Source organism: Bombus pyrosoma, linkage group LG14 (assembly GCF_014825855.1).
Source record: "Bombus pyrosoma isolate SC7728 linkage group LG14, ASM1482585v1, whole genome shotgun sequence".
NCBI lineage: Eukaryota > Metazoa > Arthropoda > Insecta > Hymenoptera > Apidae > Bombus > Bombus pyrosoma.
The window spans coordinates 4,874,076-4,889,732 of record NC_057783.1 but is presented as its reverse complement, the minus strand read 5'-3'; the positions used below and the strand labels follow the sequence as shown (position 1 = coordinate 4,889,732).

Sequence of the window (15,657 nt, the reverse complement as noted above, 5' to 3'; positions counted from 1 at the left end):
AATCAAATTAATAAGTCGCGGAAACAAAACCTCGATGATAGGAGGGTAGGTAGACTGGCCGGTCGCGGCCGGTACGAGGGTGGTTTGGTCAATCGTCGAAATTGAGTATTACGGATTATCGAGGAGAGATAGTGAAAAAAAAAATACCAAAAACTAGACAAAGGGATCGAAGAATTCCGGCGAGGGACGTGTCCCTTTCGCTAATTGATTTCGGGGATAGCGTGTCCGGTGTCAGGAGGTGGATGGAACCTCGCTGACCCTGCACTTCATGATGAAATCGAATGAAACATAGATGATGCTATCGACGGGCGTACAGCTCGAGCGCGAGCAGTCCGGCTCGTTAATTCATAAATGCATCGTACGGTGCGTGGGGTGCAAAATGCATTTGTAGAACCCGATGAGTTTACCTGCTGGCCCGTAGATAATCGTCGCCCGATCTACGTACACGCGCGTCCCTGAAATCTGCGACTTAATCGGCGTAAAAACGGATTATTTAAAAAGCTACCGGACGATCAATTCGTTCGACAATCATTTATTAAAAGCTCGGTTCCCGTGATACGTGTAACTTTGTTCGCGGCTGACACGATTTAATTTCCGCTTAATTGAAGCTTAATCTATACCTTTTAAAGCAGTTTAACAACTGCGGTTTTCCGAACAGCGAATTAACTAACGTAAAGTGCAAACGGTAAAGAAGATATTTAACATTTCTAATTAACTCTCAGACTATTCGTTTCTGCCTGCTTTAATCGAGGCGCTTTTCAAAAAAGGAATCCGAAGATAAAATTATTAACTGAGTAGATTGCGTCGAAAGATTTAGTTTTACTTTTTTAATATTAACTACGCTTCGATTGATACTGTAACGCTTCTTAAAGAATTCTTTTTATGCTTACGAAATGTGTATACAACAATTTTATAATAAATCTACTATATGATTAGAAAATACATTAGGCATCTCAAGTTATGTGCAAAAGTTTCCCGATAGATTTTTCACTTTGTACAAAAACGATACTTAAAGGAATCTGAAGTAATGTTAGGTGTAAAGGTCTGACAAGTAGAAGAAAACAGTACGGCAAATAAACATTGTCATATAACTGTATAATGTTAATTACAATCTTTCTTAATATTGCTTTTGAAATAGAAACTTTTGCATCATAACTTTTGAGGCATATTAACTAAAGAAACCAAGTGTAAAGTAAATTAGTAATATAAATAAACTTAAAACTAAAAAATAAAGAAATTGATATTTGTGTTTTACAGAAACACGGTAGGAACATTGATCGGATTTGCTTGATTTTCGAGACTTAGCCTCTTTCTCTCTGGCCGACGGACGATGATTTCTGATTAACGGCCAGTTGTTTCGGATGCTAGGTCGGGGCTACCGGCGGACATCGAGTAATGACTCTGGGGGCAGCGGGATGCGAGGGAACTCGCGGATGCGGAGGGTTTAAAAGCGAGAGACGAGTCAAGCGGGGTTGAGGCCAGTTGATGACGATGATGATTACAATAACCGTGCTTTTAGGGGGTTCGAAATCACGGTACATGCCTCTCTCGTGCAGATAATTTACTGGCTGCTTTTTCAACGACTTACAAAGCAAACTGCCACTGACGATGACACTCGAAACCTCAAAACTAACTCTCTCTATTGGCTCGTTTAATCAGTTGCTTCGAGCTTTGATCATTTATCTTCAATCATTGATCTATAACTTCAAATCTAACCGTTGTGTTTTTTAACATGGAATCTTAAAAAAAGTTTACATTTAAACATATAAGGTTTTAGTTTAGATATTTCAGGTATAACATTATAATGTCAGCAGTTTACATTTAGAGATACGACATATTAATTTCATTTTTATATCACTATGAAATCTAATGGCGTGATAAAGGTTAGGTTATGTCTCATGTATGTATTTGAAAACAAGGATGAGAACCAAGAAAACTGTTTAAGAAACTCACCCCTGCCGCTTCTCCCAACGAACCTCAAGTCATTGAACTTGGCGACTTGGTTCTTCATCAAGGTAGTGGAATTCCTTAGTTCGGCGCAACAGTTCTCATCGTTACCCGCTCGCACTGTCACTAGAGTTCCATCGACGACTTCGCCCAGGGCGACAACTTTGAATGCCACCGGAAGCGTCTTGTTGGATCGCCAGTGAGTTGGCAGTTGACTGCATAGAAAATACGGTGATCCTGCAAAAAATTATAAAAGCAATTAGTGTCTTTGCTGTAGAGACAGACGGAATAGAATTGGTTCTGTTCCTTCAGATGCAATTAAATTTTTGTAAGAAGTATTACTTTACGTACTTTTTTAATGAATATTCTAAATTAATATTTGGGAAAAATGATATTTTACAATTATATAAAGATTTTGACGTTCTTAAATTTAATTCATCTAACTCTATTCTCGGTCGCCATATTTAACTGTATACTTGTACAAACGTTATTCTTGTCTTCTTCTAAAATATGATTAATATGACTAAGAATCTACATAGAAACATTATAATTTTTTACTAACCTGATATTTCACCAACTGCATATAGAAAATTTTGCAATAAAATTATCTGTGCCCGAAAATTCAACGAAAAGTCCTGCTCCTTCGAATAGAAGACAACGTCAAACTTTTTAACCAATCAATGATCGTTTCTTGGAAGCCATATTAAGATTAGAACTTTCACCGAGTAAACTATAAAACTTGTACTGCAAAGGACTCAAAAGTGCAGAAAGAAAGGAACAGCAAAAACCTTTATCCATATACTTTACAAACAAATCATTTAAATCTTCAAAAACACACTACATATTAATGTAAATCTATACAAACGAACCAGACAATTTTACTAACCTAGTAATCCTAGTTTACAAACAATATGGAAATTAACATCCATCCACACATCCTCACAAACAAATTACTTGAGTCACCAGAAATATACTGTAATAAATTTACAAAGTTTCCATAAACGATTAAAGACAGACTAATTTCAATGTTAGAAACATTACGAACCTGTTCGAACTAATTCGCCAGGGTGTTCAGCCTGTGCCTCGCCGACGAGTCTCTCGGTCCACCACAGCTCGCCGACGGCGGCACCCTCGCTCATCTCGCCACCTCCTCCCCCGGCGTCGGCGTCGTCAGCCTGCTGGTACCTGGTGTTCACCCCCTGGAGAGGCGCCAGTGAGGGGCCGCACGGGCCGGCGCCTTCGTGGGATCCAACGGTGGCGTAATTCTCCCCGCAGCCCACGGAACCCACCGGTAGATGCATCCCATCGGCCAGTAGCCGCCCCTCGTCGCCCAAGCACGCACCCTCCGGGCAAGACGTCGTGACTTCACTTGCCTCCTCGATCTATACACTCCACCGGAGCTTTTTATCTACTTCCTGGCTGCTACCAGTAACTCCTCCTCCAGCAGCTGCTTCTCCGCTTCTGGTCCACACGATGGATATCCAGGATACTTACCGACACATTCATCGTATCTTACAACACGTACGAAGTATCGTCGGCGTTCTCGAAATTTCTCCGAGTTCCATAACGACAGCTCTTAAACTTACTCGTTTCCCGCCAACGCCATGACAATATTTATCGAATAACAACGTAACACCTCCAATCAGAAACTGTTTCTTCCCTCTATTGCACTTTTAGTCCGCGAGGTGTCACTACAGAGATCGATGCACGATCTATCAAGGATTTATTATTAAACTATACGATCACTTATTGATGACGTAACACGTTTTTGCCCGGATTGGAGGCTCCTACAGGTTGCTGGACGCGAGATACGCCGAGGTTTCCGAACCTCTGACACCAGTTGGTCTAATGACAGCTTAAATGAGAAGCTTTCACTTTTGTTTCGCGAGAAAGATTCGATAATCTGCGCAGACACGATTGTTGACGAAGCTCGTTTGTAGATTCGAGAAAACACAGTACATCGAAATAGAGGTTGAAAATGAAACACAATTACAGGAACGTCAGTCGCGGTCGACGGTGCGCGACGTAATGCCGGCGGCGCGGCTTCAGCCGCGTGTTCCGCGTAAGCGGCCCGGGACGGCCTAAGCCTTGCAATTCCAAAGCTCCCCACCGTCGACATCATCCTCCCGCCGCGCCTCCTCTCTTCCATATCCCCACTGTTAGATCGCCCGCCCTCTGATCGAGTGCACTCGTTTTCTGGCCAGTGTTCGCGTTTTCATATTTCTCGGCTTATTTATACGCAGTCTATTCTCTCACGCGAAGAGTTTTTCGCCAGCTTCCGGCGAATATATTGCATTGTTCGACTACTGGGAAATTGTGTTAGTCATGGCAAATGATCATATCAATTAGTAATCGATTGCATTTGATCAAATGGTTTTAATGTACTCAGTATCTTAATATATCTCAAACTGTTAACTAGTTTCGTTATAGAAGTATGCGATGAGTGCTCGATTCTCTAGGAAAAAAAGATTTATTTTCACTCGTTGAAAGATGACATGAATAATGGTATATTCCAAGGTAAATTTAAAAACACCATCACTTTTTAATATATGTACACATAAAGTTATTCAACGTAATTGCTGAACGTAGTACGTGTATTTAATTTAAGTAGCGCCACGCACTAAGGAAATAGGATTTCGATCTATAGGCCGTTCGATAGGAACTGCTTGCGATTCTCGAAAGCGTCAGTGGCGTTGGCACAATTTAGTCAGCACAAGTTAGTGTTCCAAATTATGGTTGTAGCTTTGAGAGAAAAATTACAGAAATCATTTAATATAAAGGAGTGCTGAATATTACATAGTAAATGTTATCACTGTGAGCTTTAGGTTAGCTCGAAATGAAGTTGAATCGTAAAGTGCACGTTAAGGTGGCGTTACAAAGTGACCATTCGTTTTCTTTAACCTTTCGCATAAATCTTTTAGGTATGATCATAGAATATTAAGCATTACTAGTATCCACGGTATCCACATTCAGTTTAACAATGCAGTAATTAGGTTAGTTTGAAGTAAAGTTGAATCATAAAGAATTGAAAACATTATCCATTCGTTTACTTTTAGGTACCTCAGAATGTGTAAAAATCCAGAGACACAGTATATTAATCAGCTGTATAGGAGAAAAAGATATATTGAAGGTCATTTCGATATCGTGAAAGGTAAATCCAACCTGTTTCATGGTTACAGCGAATTTACGGAAAATCCCATGTGTCATCGTAGTTGCTATCTATAATTGTATCCATTTATAAATATATTTGCATATGCTAGTGATCCCGATGTTGAAACTGATCAAAACCCGATTCGACCAATCACGTAGTACCAATATATTTAAAACATATAGATGTCGTTGATGTAATATTTGATGTGGTCGAACTAATTCATGCTAATTAGTCACTTTTCTACATAATCTTTTGGCTAGTTGTAACACCGATAAGGAGGAAGTATCATCAAAACTCCGTGTGTTATCGTGTTCTTTTTCAAAACGTGCCAAGCTTTCAGCACCCGCGATTTCGTAATCTTGCTGAATGGTGTTGAACGCTCACATCCTTTTCTGAAATAATTGGTAGTCGAACAGTCGGGGATTCCAATAATTCCTAGTATATAACAGGATAATATCTGCATGCAATATCAGGAAAGTTATTCAATTTTCTGGGAAACGAGGGAAATTCAAATGTTTTTCATCATGGCTGGCTTTCCACCTAACCTCTATTCTGATGTTTCCAGATTAAACAGAATCCTATGAAACCTCAATGGCGAAAGTAAACGAAGTAATAGAGTACATATTTTGATGTTTATAAATTGGAGAATACATTAAAAACTGATGATAATTAATCGTAGGAAAGAAGTGGCTTTTCTAAGTTAGTGAGTTGCATCTCTAATACCTATTTCAATATATCGTAGAATTGTATAAACCCCTAGTGATGAAAACGAACGGAATTATAAAAAAATCTTGATTTTTGTAGCTTGAAACTTGGACAAAAGTCACTCATAGGGGTTGAAAAGAGTGATTTCTCCAGGTTACAAGATCCAAGTGGCAACCCAGTGTATCAGCAAGGCGTAACAAGTGTCTGTGTGACGTCACGCGGCTTTCTGGAGGCGGAGCCTGTGATCGCGGGAGCAGGTGGGGGTGGGACTCTCCCGCATCGTGGATCGTTTGCCCCACCCTCGGGATTTTGTTCCTTCGTACCACCGCCACCTTCAACCTCTTCCTTTTCTCCCCCGTCGTCTCTTTTACTCTCTTTTGAACTTTGTTCGGTGACCCCCCACCTGTCTCTACTCTACCAAGGTAGGAAGCTGTTACCTCTGATATCCATTGCAAGATTCAATCCGCCAGGAACTTTGTAGAATTGTATCTTTGGTCAGATATCTATCTTTTACACAGACCTCAAACATTATTACTAGACATATAAGTTTGCTGGTAATGATAATTGATAGGGTGTAGGTTTGGACGAGTTCTCTTCAGATATTCCTTCTTGCTTCAATTTGAAAATCACAGGTTGTTCTTCTAAATTGTTTAAAATCATGATAATAGTTTGATGATCTTTGTATATCTTGAAAATTCTTCAAAATGTTTCTAGTAAATTCAAGTCTAGAAATTAAGATTCGTCATCCATAGGTAGGTACTCCAATTTGAAAAGCAATGGTAGTTCTAGAATAATGTATCATAATAGATCACAGTAATAGTTTGATAACTTTTACATATTTTGAAAATTCTTTATGATTCTAAATGATGATTACATCTTCTAAAGAAAATCAGCTATCAGATTACTATCTATGGGCCTTGTATACAGCTTTTACAGTTCAATGAAGTACTTAAATTTCTCCCATGTCGTTTCAACATCCTATAATCTGACCAATCCTTTTCAATTTCCAGTTGCAAGAACACCGAACTGCCACAAAATACTCGAGTAAGCTGTAATCAAATAACCGTTGACCCTTTGAAGTTAACCGATGAAGTCAAACGATCCAGCCCGACGACGCACCGATATTACTTGATACGTAACTTCGTTGAAGTCGGAAAGAATTTTCCCGGAATACATACGCGAAAAGATGGTGTAAGGCGCTTTAGAGGTCTCCGGTCGGCGTGTTCCCGCAACGCTACCGTTTATTGCACTGTGGTCTGCTAAAGTGCAATCGAGGAAGCAAAATGCGGTTTCACTCGTTCGTGCGGGGCTCGCAAGAATGTAATTAACCCCTCGGAAGTGGCACGGTGCTTCGACCCGTGGCCGATTTTACCTGCGTTTTCTTATCTCTCTGTCTTTAAAAGTGAGAAGCGCGGACGAGGGACACCTCGCCGATCGGTTTTGTCGGTTCACACCGATCTACCGCAAAAATCGGGTCTGCGTGTCGTGAAACCGCAATTACTTACGCGAAAGACGCCGGCCAGATCTATCGCAGTTGTCACGTGTGTTTATGGTTGTTCGGCCATGATGTAATCCCATTGTTTTTTACTTGATTTTTCTAATCTGTAAGTTGAGACTTTTTCTTTTAATTGGATAGTTTGCTTCTTTTAATAAGAAAATGTATAAATAATGTGGTAATTCGTGGTTAGGAATGCTTAATAGATACAATAGTTAGAGAGTGTTACTTGTCTTGTAAATTAATGATCAATTAAGATGAGATCTTTTGAAATAAATTTTCTTTGGTAGCATTGTATTGTAGTTAGTATATTTCTTTTAACAGAAAATTGTACAAATCGTGTGGTTATAGATATGTAACAGATAGCGATTGTTACTTATCCTATGAATTAGTGATTAATTCGATTTTTTGAAATGAAATATAGGAATTGTGCGATATTTTCAAAGTAACGTCGGATTGTAAAGCTCGTTATTAGGTGAGCGAGATAACAGATTAATGGGCGGAGGGAAAGCAGAAACATTTTTTACGCTTTTTATCAGGATGACGACATCGCTTGGAAACGATACCGGTGGCCAGCGCCACCGGAAGGGCTTCGTAAGACACACTTATCGACAACTCGATTCTCAGAAAATAGTGTCTCGTGAAAAGGGTTTTCCCCTGATAACTTTGGTAATCGAAGAATTCTTAATGCGATATGTTCGAACTCATTAATCATGTACATGTCGAAATAATCTTCCGAAGATTTGTCCACGAAAATCTGCTTCCTTTAACTATGGAATTTAGTTTCAATGGAAAATAGATAGAAAGAGATCGTAAGTAGAGGTTTCCTAAATTCAACAGAATCTTGTTAACTAGATAAGAAACTTTAAATTTTATTATGAAATATAGCGAAGAGAATTTTATTAATATTGTGTAAAGATCTTTTTACTTGGTTAAATTTTGTCTGAGAAAAGGGATCGTGCAAGCGGACGTAAGTTAATCTGCCTTTTGCGTAAAAGCCGAGCTAATGAACTATAAATAAGGGAGGAATACTTACGGCAAGTGGACAGCCGCACTTACTGACCCTTCGTAATTAAAATCCCGCCCTAAATCAGGACTAGGGACGCGATTAGACGACCTCTCTTCCTCTCTTCTGTAAAACCCAAATCTGCGACCCTTAGCTCCTTCGACCCGTTCTCCCTTCGTTCTTACGTTCACGCACTCTCGGATCGTCTGAATAGGTACCATCGTTTGTTTTATTCCTAGGTGTTAGGCATGTAGGTATATTTTATTCGATACATCTTTCATTTGGAGAATCTAATAAATTCAGCTTTAATTCTACTAGATTGGTTGATTTTACTTGTGTATTTACAACTATATTTTGGGAATTCTCATAAATACCAGTTAATTGAATACGTGTACATATATACATATTTTAATAATTAAAAAGCATATCTTAGATGCTCTAGATTGTTTGAGTTACAGATAACAAAATTAATAGAGGTAGTTTTCGCAGCTTCACTTAAGTAAGTTAGTAATTTGTTTATATCTCCGTAAAACCTTTTCGTAAGAGAAATGTCCAATACTTTGAATTAGATATTATATTGTAAACTAGGTAACAGCAATTTCAATAAAAATCATTGATTTCGTTCTTTTCAAAGAACAGAAACGTAATAACAGATAGAACTTTGGAAATACATAATCGTTTTTACAAACTTTATGAAGAGGAGGAGGATACTGTTAATGTTGCATTTAATAAAGTTTAATATTATCGTGATCCGACGATAATTGTCTCATGGTACTGGCAAGTATTTCGATTAGATGAAACAAGCAAAAATGGTAGACCTTCGTGACTATGTGGAACAATTCATGCCGTTTCCGTTTCCGTCGATGCAATTCCGCTTCCGTTAATCCAATTGCAAAGCGTGCAGCTAATAATACTCGCTAGGGTGGCCACGCGATTATAGGAAGGGGATGCAGTCAAAGAATATAACAGGCCTACGAAAGAGGGTGGTCGATTTAGAAGGCAAATGATTGCATGATTATCATTATCGTAATATTTTTAATTCCACCGACAGCTGTTTTTTTTTCATAGTTATCGTGTTCCTGATTCTCTTGCATATTATTTCACATAAAATTCTAAGAAAAATATGAAGCGTGTAAAATAAAGATATCTGTATCCTTATAATAATGAATATATGTATTATACCTAGAATGGAAAATTTAAGCAGTCAATTTTCGAATTCTCCGCTTTAAATATCGTTACTCTTCTGGCATACATTCTCTTTTGCAGTATAATTAGTCCAAATTCGTGAGTCGATTTAAACGTAAATTGAACTAAATTTGATATTTGGAGGAAGGTAGTGAGAAGGTGGAAATTAAATAGACGAAGAGGAAATAACGCAAAGGGGAATGATAATTATAGGTATGACAAGCCGAAATCTCGACTTCTGCCGTATGAAACGAATGAGAGGATAGGGCACACACACGTAGGTACTATTATCTCCCACCCTTGCATCCCTTCTGGCTAGCCATACTTTCCACGACCACCGACGTAGATATGTACATCCACCCTTGTATAGTCCGTTAATAAGCTTAATAAACCCCCTGTGCGACTACCTCTCTCTAGTGTCCACTGTATTCTAGATTCCGAGGATACAGGGATGGCTCTTGATTCTCGGTCTTCGGTAAATTGTGTTTGGTATTCCGACCATCCATCCTACACAACGACCTTACAGAAAGTACCTTCGAGTCGAATTTTCATCAACAATTTTGCTTTATCTCGTTAAAAAGTAGAATCTATCTTATGGACACTTTTTGTAATATATAAAAATATTTTCATTGAGTGTTATATCTCATCTTGCTAGAAAATGGAATCTATATTCTTTGCGTTTATCATATATAAGAATCTTTAATTTGCTTTATGCGAGGAAAAGGTGATGCTAGTGATAAAGTCTTGGATTTGAGAGAATTATAGATAAAGTTAAACTTTAATAGAAAATGTCATACGCTTTCAAACGTTACAAAACATTATCATACATGCATTGATGAAGATTTAGAAAGTGTATCGAAAGATTCTTTATTTGAATAGGAATCTTATGTATTTCTTCTTATAATCATTCTGTTTTTGGAAAAGCGAACTTGCAAGAGTTTTTTGTTGAATTCTTCGTATATGAATGTTTTTTTAATTTTTCTCTTATCTAGAAAATAGAAGCTACTATTATTTTTCAATTTAAATATCTCTATCTCAAATTTCGGAAATGGAAAAGAATTGAATTCAAAGAAATGTTAAAAATTCCCCCTAAACTTTAAAATACAGGATAAGATGAGCTACAAATAAGAATGCCATTACTTTTTTATTTCGATATCTTTATTATAAGCTTCACAGAATAGAAATAAGTTGGATCTATAATTTGTTCAGACCTCCATAAGAAACTTATGAGTTTTAAATTAAAACTTGGGATATATGTGCTAGAAAATAGGATACTACTATTATTCTTCCATTTGGATATTCTCATTCTAAATTTCACGATGTGGAAACAAGTGGAATTTAAAAAACGTTAAAATTTTTCTATAAACTTTCTAAAGTGAAATATAGCTGACGAATGAAGATGCAAATATGTTAGACTGAAGTATAATAATTTAATCGTAGAAGACAGTACATGATGGAATTAGACCGTAGAAAATCGTTTGTGCCTCCCTGCGCTTACCAGAACGGCAGTGTAAGCTTGGTGCGGTCCAGCTTTGAGGAGGACATCAAAAGGATAACAATACAGATGTGAGACATACCCTGCGCTTCATCCTGTTTGGGGAAACGAGCTTTAAAGCATGAGCTTTACCACTCGTTTCGACGAAGGGATTGGAAAGCGTAAATTAAGAACATCGGACAGTGCATTAAACGAATTTGGCTTGACTTGGAACCGAATCGTATGCGTATTAAGTACAATTAGTACTTGTATCAACTAGATTCCGAGTTTTTGTTTGGTATGAGGAAGTATTTAACGATTTGGAATATTCTTTGATATTCTCCAAAACGATTACATATATTTATAGTATTTTAATACTGTTTAAAATAAGAATTATAATTATTTGTTAATGTAGACTGATTAGATTAGGATTGAAATTTAATCTAGACTTGATATTTTGTTGAAGAGCTTCGATTTATTCGTTGCGTATCGACATGTTGAGATCAATGATAGTATCGGATGGTATAGATGGTTCGTTTTTTATAAATTACGTCGATAATAAGAAGCGCAGCTTTGTGGGTAAATTGTACATATAAATTGCCCGAAATTCAGAAAATCCTTATTGATAATGGTTAATAGGCCTTTCAAATAAATTTTACACCCAGTGTAGTTTTGTGATATATACATATATATGATTCAAGAATTCTAACTGTTACTTTCTTGATATATTTATATCATTTACAACGTTACCGATTTAATGTAATATTATATCTCAGTCTCAGCACTTCCAGTGATACGAATCACATCAAAGAATGCCAATAGCACAGATGCGGTGCAGAATAGACATGTTACTTTATAGAATTTCGTGTTTCATGTTGTCAAATATCAATTTTGTAAGAAATCAGCTTTGCTATGTCGTCCACAATAGAACAGTGAGATTAGGCATTATATTTAATCCAACTACCAAAATTGGTAAAACCACTAGAAGTAAAGCAACAATATGTTAATACAATTTAATGATGTGTCATATTATTTCTTTATAAACGGATATCGAAATACACGAAAATCCAAATAGGATCCAGGTACTGTTAGAATATGATACGGTCCTACACCAATATCGGCCTAGTGGCAGCTGTACGAACTAAAATATGAAGTTACATCATTTTACGCGCTGTCATATTGGAAATTGGAAGGAACTGGGAGCAGAGTCAAACAATTATGAATAATAACAGCAAGTATAATTAACATACATATAATTGATGAAAGTTGTCATACGAATGAAATATAAATAAAAGAATAATAAATATGTATATGTAGGCTCTTCTGTATACATATGTATGTACAAGATATAAGTTAACCATAGTTCCTTCGGCCCAGATATTATTTTATTTTGAATTGAAAATTATCTTTCTTCGGCTTTCTATCTACTAATCAGTTTCTACGTGCATCTCAGTGTTCAATCTAATATATTATTTTCTTTTTTTTCCTTTGAGACATAATATGTTTATTGTTGAAAACATATCCTTGAGCATAGGTTTTTCAGGAATTTGACGAATCCTATTCGTGCATACGCATCTAACTAGCGACCTTCCCCTCCCCTACTCCTTGTCAGCCGAAATTCGCAGGATAAATCACGGTACAGAAGTCAGTTCAGCACGAACAATCAGAGAGATTAGACGTACATTTATTCGTGTCACTTCCCGACAAATATCTTTGGTACTTTTATAGACATTTTTCTACCTTCAAATTCACGCGATCGTTATTTTCACTTAATTGTACATTTTTCTTTAATACTTCATTCTAATCCATTATTTATTTATCTTATTTTTTTTATCGTCTTTTTGGTTACCCCATTCGCCGGTAGCTCGTCTAATGAGTTTTCGAAAGACAATTTGCTCTTTTTATACATTTGTATCAATATTTTGTTTTTTTTTTGCACAGATTGCAATTATTTGATTCCGAGGGAAGCTTGAAAGTATTAGAGAGATGCTGCGAAATTCGAAAGGACAGAATGAAAGTCAAAAGGACGCCATGGTGATTAACGATAAATTTGATAACTTTTCGTCGAAATGAGGTAATATTTCATTTATTTTAAGGAAGGCAAACGTATTTATATGTTTGTTTCCTTTTTTTAGTTAGGTAATTGGTAATATTTATTCACTTTGCGATTAACTCCATTTATTATAAATATTTTGTGATATTAACTTAATTAATATCTAATATAACAAATTCTAAATTTATGGTTTATTAAGAATACCAAGATGAAAAATGCGAGATTAATGAAATTACTTTTTTCTTTCGAATATATTAAATTATGTTTCCGGAGAAATTGAAAAGATTATTTAATGTAAATTTGATATAGATTTTCTCGATTCTGTTTCATTTGAGTAAGAAATTTAAATAACTTTTTCATTTTGTTTCATTATTCGTAAATTGTTTGTAATATAATATTGACTATTAATTTCGTCATTTTCAATAACTTCTATTACATTGGAGAAAGTACGCTATGACAGACGAGTTTGAACACGTTCTGCGCATCGCGTTTTTTTTTGTATTGCGCAGCTTTGTTTAACGGTTAGAAAAAGTGCGCCATGTTGCATTAGAAGGAAGTCAGGTAATGCATAAAATATTTGAAGATGTAATGACGGACATTCAATTTGGCGGGTAATTTTTACAAATCGATCGTATCATATCGTATTCATATATATACACATTTGACAATAATAAAAATACTTTGAAAACTATTTTAAATAAACTAACGATATATTTTCTTTTGTATTCTTGGCATTGTGGCGGCACTCGACAACACAAATACCGCCACTAACTAGTAACGGACGACGGTAGCGCAGTGGTTAGCGCCTTAGGTTATGAACGTTCGGATCCCGGAATCGAATCCCGGCGACCGAAGTCCGATTTTTTTTCCACGATTCTTAAATAGGGAGAAAAATACTGCAGTACCCCAACAGCAGTGGCATCTACAACCAGCAGCAACTAATACCACGGACTACTCACATACACAGCCACCTCAGCATAATATTTCTATGTATATTTTCGTTCTCTTGATATGATAATATAATTCTACCTATTGTAAATAAGTAATAATTAATTCTAAAGTAGTTCTAAAGTAGTTCTAAAAAAGCAGTATTTTCGTAAACAAACACTCGACTCCCTATCCCTTACCTCTTATAAAGTTTTTCTTTCAGAATATTTTTGTGACCGCGTGGAATGCGGTTGGTAGAGTCAGTGCTTGCTGCGTCAAATCATATTTAATATTGACTTAGAGCATAACAAATTTCATTAAATTTAATTATAATAATCACATGCGAAATTAGAGTCAGTGTGTTCGCCGATTATCATTTGACTTAAACGGACGTGTCAATAGTCTATTATTCTTTTTTTTTGGTAAACATTCGTTTTCGGTAGTAGAGTCGCAGGTCTCGCAAGAGGATAAAGCCTTTCCTGGAGCTCAAGAATGTAAGTTTTTCGTATGCATTTTAATTTATTTATCGAACTAAAATCTTAAAATTTTGCTATTGAAATACACAATAAAAATGTTCGATATCGTTCAGAAATTGGTAGAGTCTCAATTTCTAAGTCTGTCATTATTGTGTTAAAGTTCCACTTTTTATATAGTAACTAAACTTTATTAGAATTTCAAATCTTTTTATTATTGAAATTTCACGTTTGAATAGAGTTTTATTTTTAATTGTTTTAAGTTTTCTAACAATCACAAGTACGTTTTCAAGAACAACTTATAATATTTAACATGTTTTGTTACAGGTTTTTCATAACTTCCATCGTTTCTCCTCTTCTTTGGGAAGGATGTAGCGGTGTTTTAAATTTATACATGTAAGAATTTTTGCACATTGTATTTTGTTAATTTTATTCCTTGTATTTCGCTGTAATTATTATTAATTAAAAACTAAAATCTGGTTTTAAATTTTTGTATTAGAATTTTAATTTTTATTCTAATTATAGTTTATTAGAATTTTAATTTCTTTTGCTATTAAAGTTTAGTCTTCATAAAGTTTCATATTTTATTATGTTAAATTTTTTGATCAACCATCGCTGTATTTCTCAAAATAAGTAATAATAATTCATATTTTGTTAAAGGTATGCCACTTCTTCGCCTTCTTCCTGTTCTCTGGAAAATACCTAGTGGTGTTTCAAAAGCCAAAAATGTAAGTAACTATCTATTTCGTATTTTATTTAAGCCGATTTATTATATTTCATGATAATTATTATTAATTAAAAAATAAAATTTAATTGATAATTTGACAATATGTAAATTTTTCATTCCTATATTGAATATTATTAGAAAAAATGTTTATTTAGTAGAAATTAGTCTTTTATAATTTCATACTTTTAAAGTAATTAACACCGTCATTACGAGTAAATTAAAATATTCTATGCTTTGTTACAGTTTTCTTCCATTGAATTCGACGATTCCAATTTGACGATGGCTTGATGACGAACTCCCTTGGATCAGAACAACATCGAAGACAATATTCTTCACATCTAATCGTGAGTCGCATGTATTTGTGTTCCTCCAGTCATTCAATCATGTCGAAGGGTGAAAGGTCCGAATCGACACGGGTGATTGGTTGTATACGTAGAATTTTTGACGAGCATAGTGACCGCGGGTATTTATACCCGTGAGTAGTAACATTTTTTGTCTATATTTTGTTTATTAG

The 15,657-nt window shown here is 35.8% G+C and overlaps 2 protein-coding genes across 8 annotated transcripts in view; one reads left to right on the top strand and one right to left on the bottom strand.

The window, feature by feature from the left end:
* The window catches only part of LOC122574636 (protein lozenge-like), a 37,011-nt gene extending 33,002 nt beyond the window's left edge, over positions 1-4,009 (bottom strand). The window contains exons 1-2 of one of the 3 annotated variants that reach the window (XM_043742416.1): positions 2,993-4,009; positions 1,954-2,184 (exon numbers count right to left, since the gene is read on the bottom strand). In XM_043742416.1, the coding sequence (XP_043598351.1) occupies positions 1,954-2,184; positions 2,993-3,248 (487 nt within the window). In that variant the 5' untranslated portion in view covers positions 3,249-4,009. The remainder of the gene's footprint in view (positions 1-1,953; positions 2,185-2,992) is intronic. The other 2 variants (XM_043742414.1, XM_043742415.1) reach the window with 2 other exon arrangements.
* A 212-nt stretch (positions 4,010-4,221) lies between these two features.
* On the top strand, positions 4,222-14,011 carry LOC122574637. 5 transcript variants are annotated; one of them, XM_043742420.1, is made up of 8 exons: positions 4,222-4,464; positions 4,556-4,663; positions 4,767-4,868; positions 5,004-5,098; positions 5,664-5,715; positions 5,903-6,225; positions 6,814-6,847; positions 12,905-14,011. In XM_043742420.1, exons 5-8 carry the CDS (start codon positions 5,690-5,692, stop codon positions 12,999-13,001), a joined length of 480 nt encoding a protein of 159 aa, XP_043598355.1. In that variant the 5' UTR covers positions 4,222-4,464; positions 4,556-4,663; positions 4,767-4,868; positions 5,004-5,098; positions 5,664-5,689; the 3' UTR covers positions 13,002-14,011. The 5 variants fall into 5 exon arrangements, 4 of the variants coding, with proteins under 4 accessions (XP_043598355.1, XP_043598353.1, XP_043598352.1 ...); XM_043742418.1 differs by lacking the exon at positions 4,767-4,868 and having other exon boundaries at positions 4,559-4,663; positions 5,664-5,801; XM_043742417.1 differs by lacking the exon at positions 4,767-4,868 and having other exon boundaries at positions 5,664-5,801.
* The last annotated feature ends 1,646 nt before the right edge of the window (positions 14,012-15,657 follow it).

Bases quoted from the DNA above. Each gene is read 5' to 3' on its own strand.
- LOC122574637 (XM_043742419.1), top strand. From the start codon at position 5,761: ATGATAATTAATCGTAGGAAAGAAGTGGCTTTTCTAAGTTA. The intron at 6,226-6,813 runs GTAGGAAGCTGT...TTCAATTTCCAG, and splicing joins CCTGTCTCTACTCTACCAAG to TTGCAAGAACACCGAACTGC. The intron at 6,848-12,904 runs GTAAGCTGTAAT...TTTTTTGCACAG, and splicing joins AACTGCCACAAAATACTCGA to ATTGCAATTATTTGATTCCG.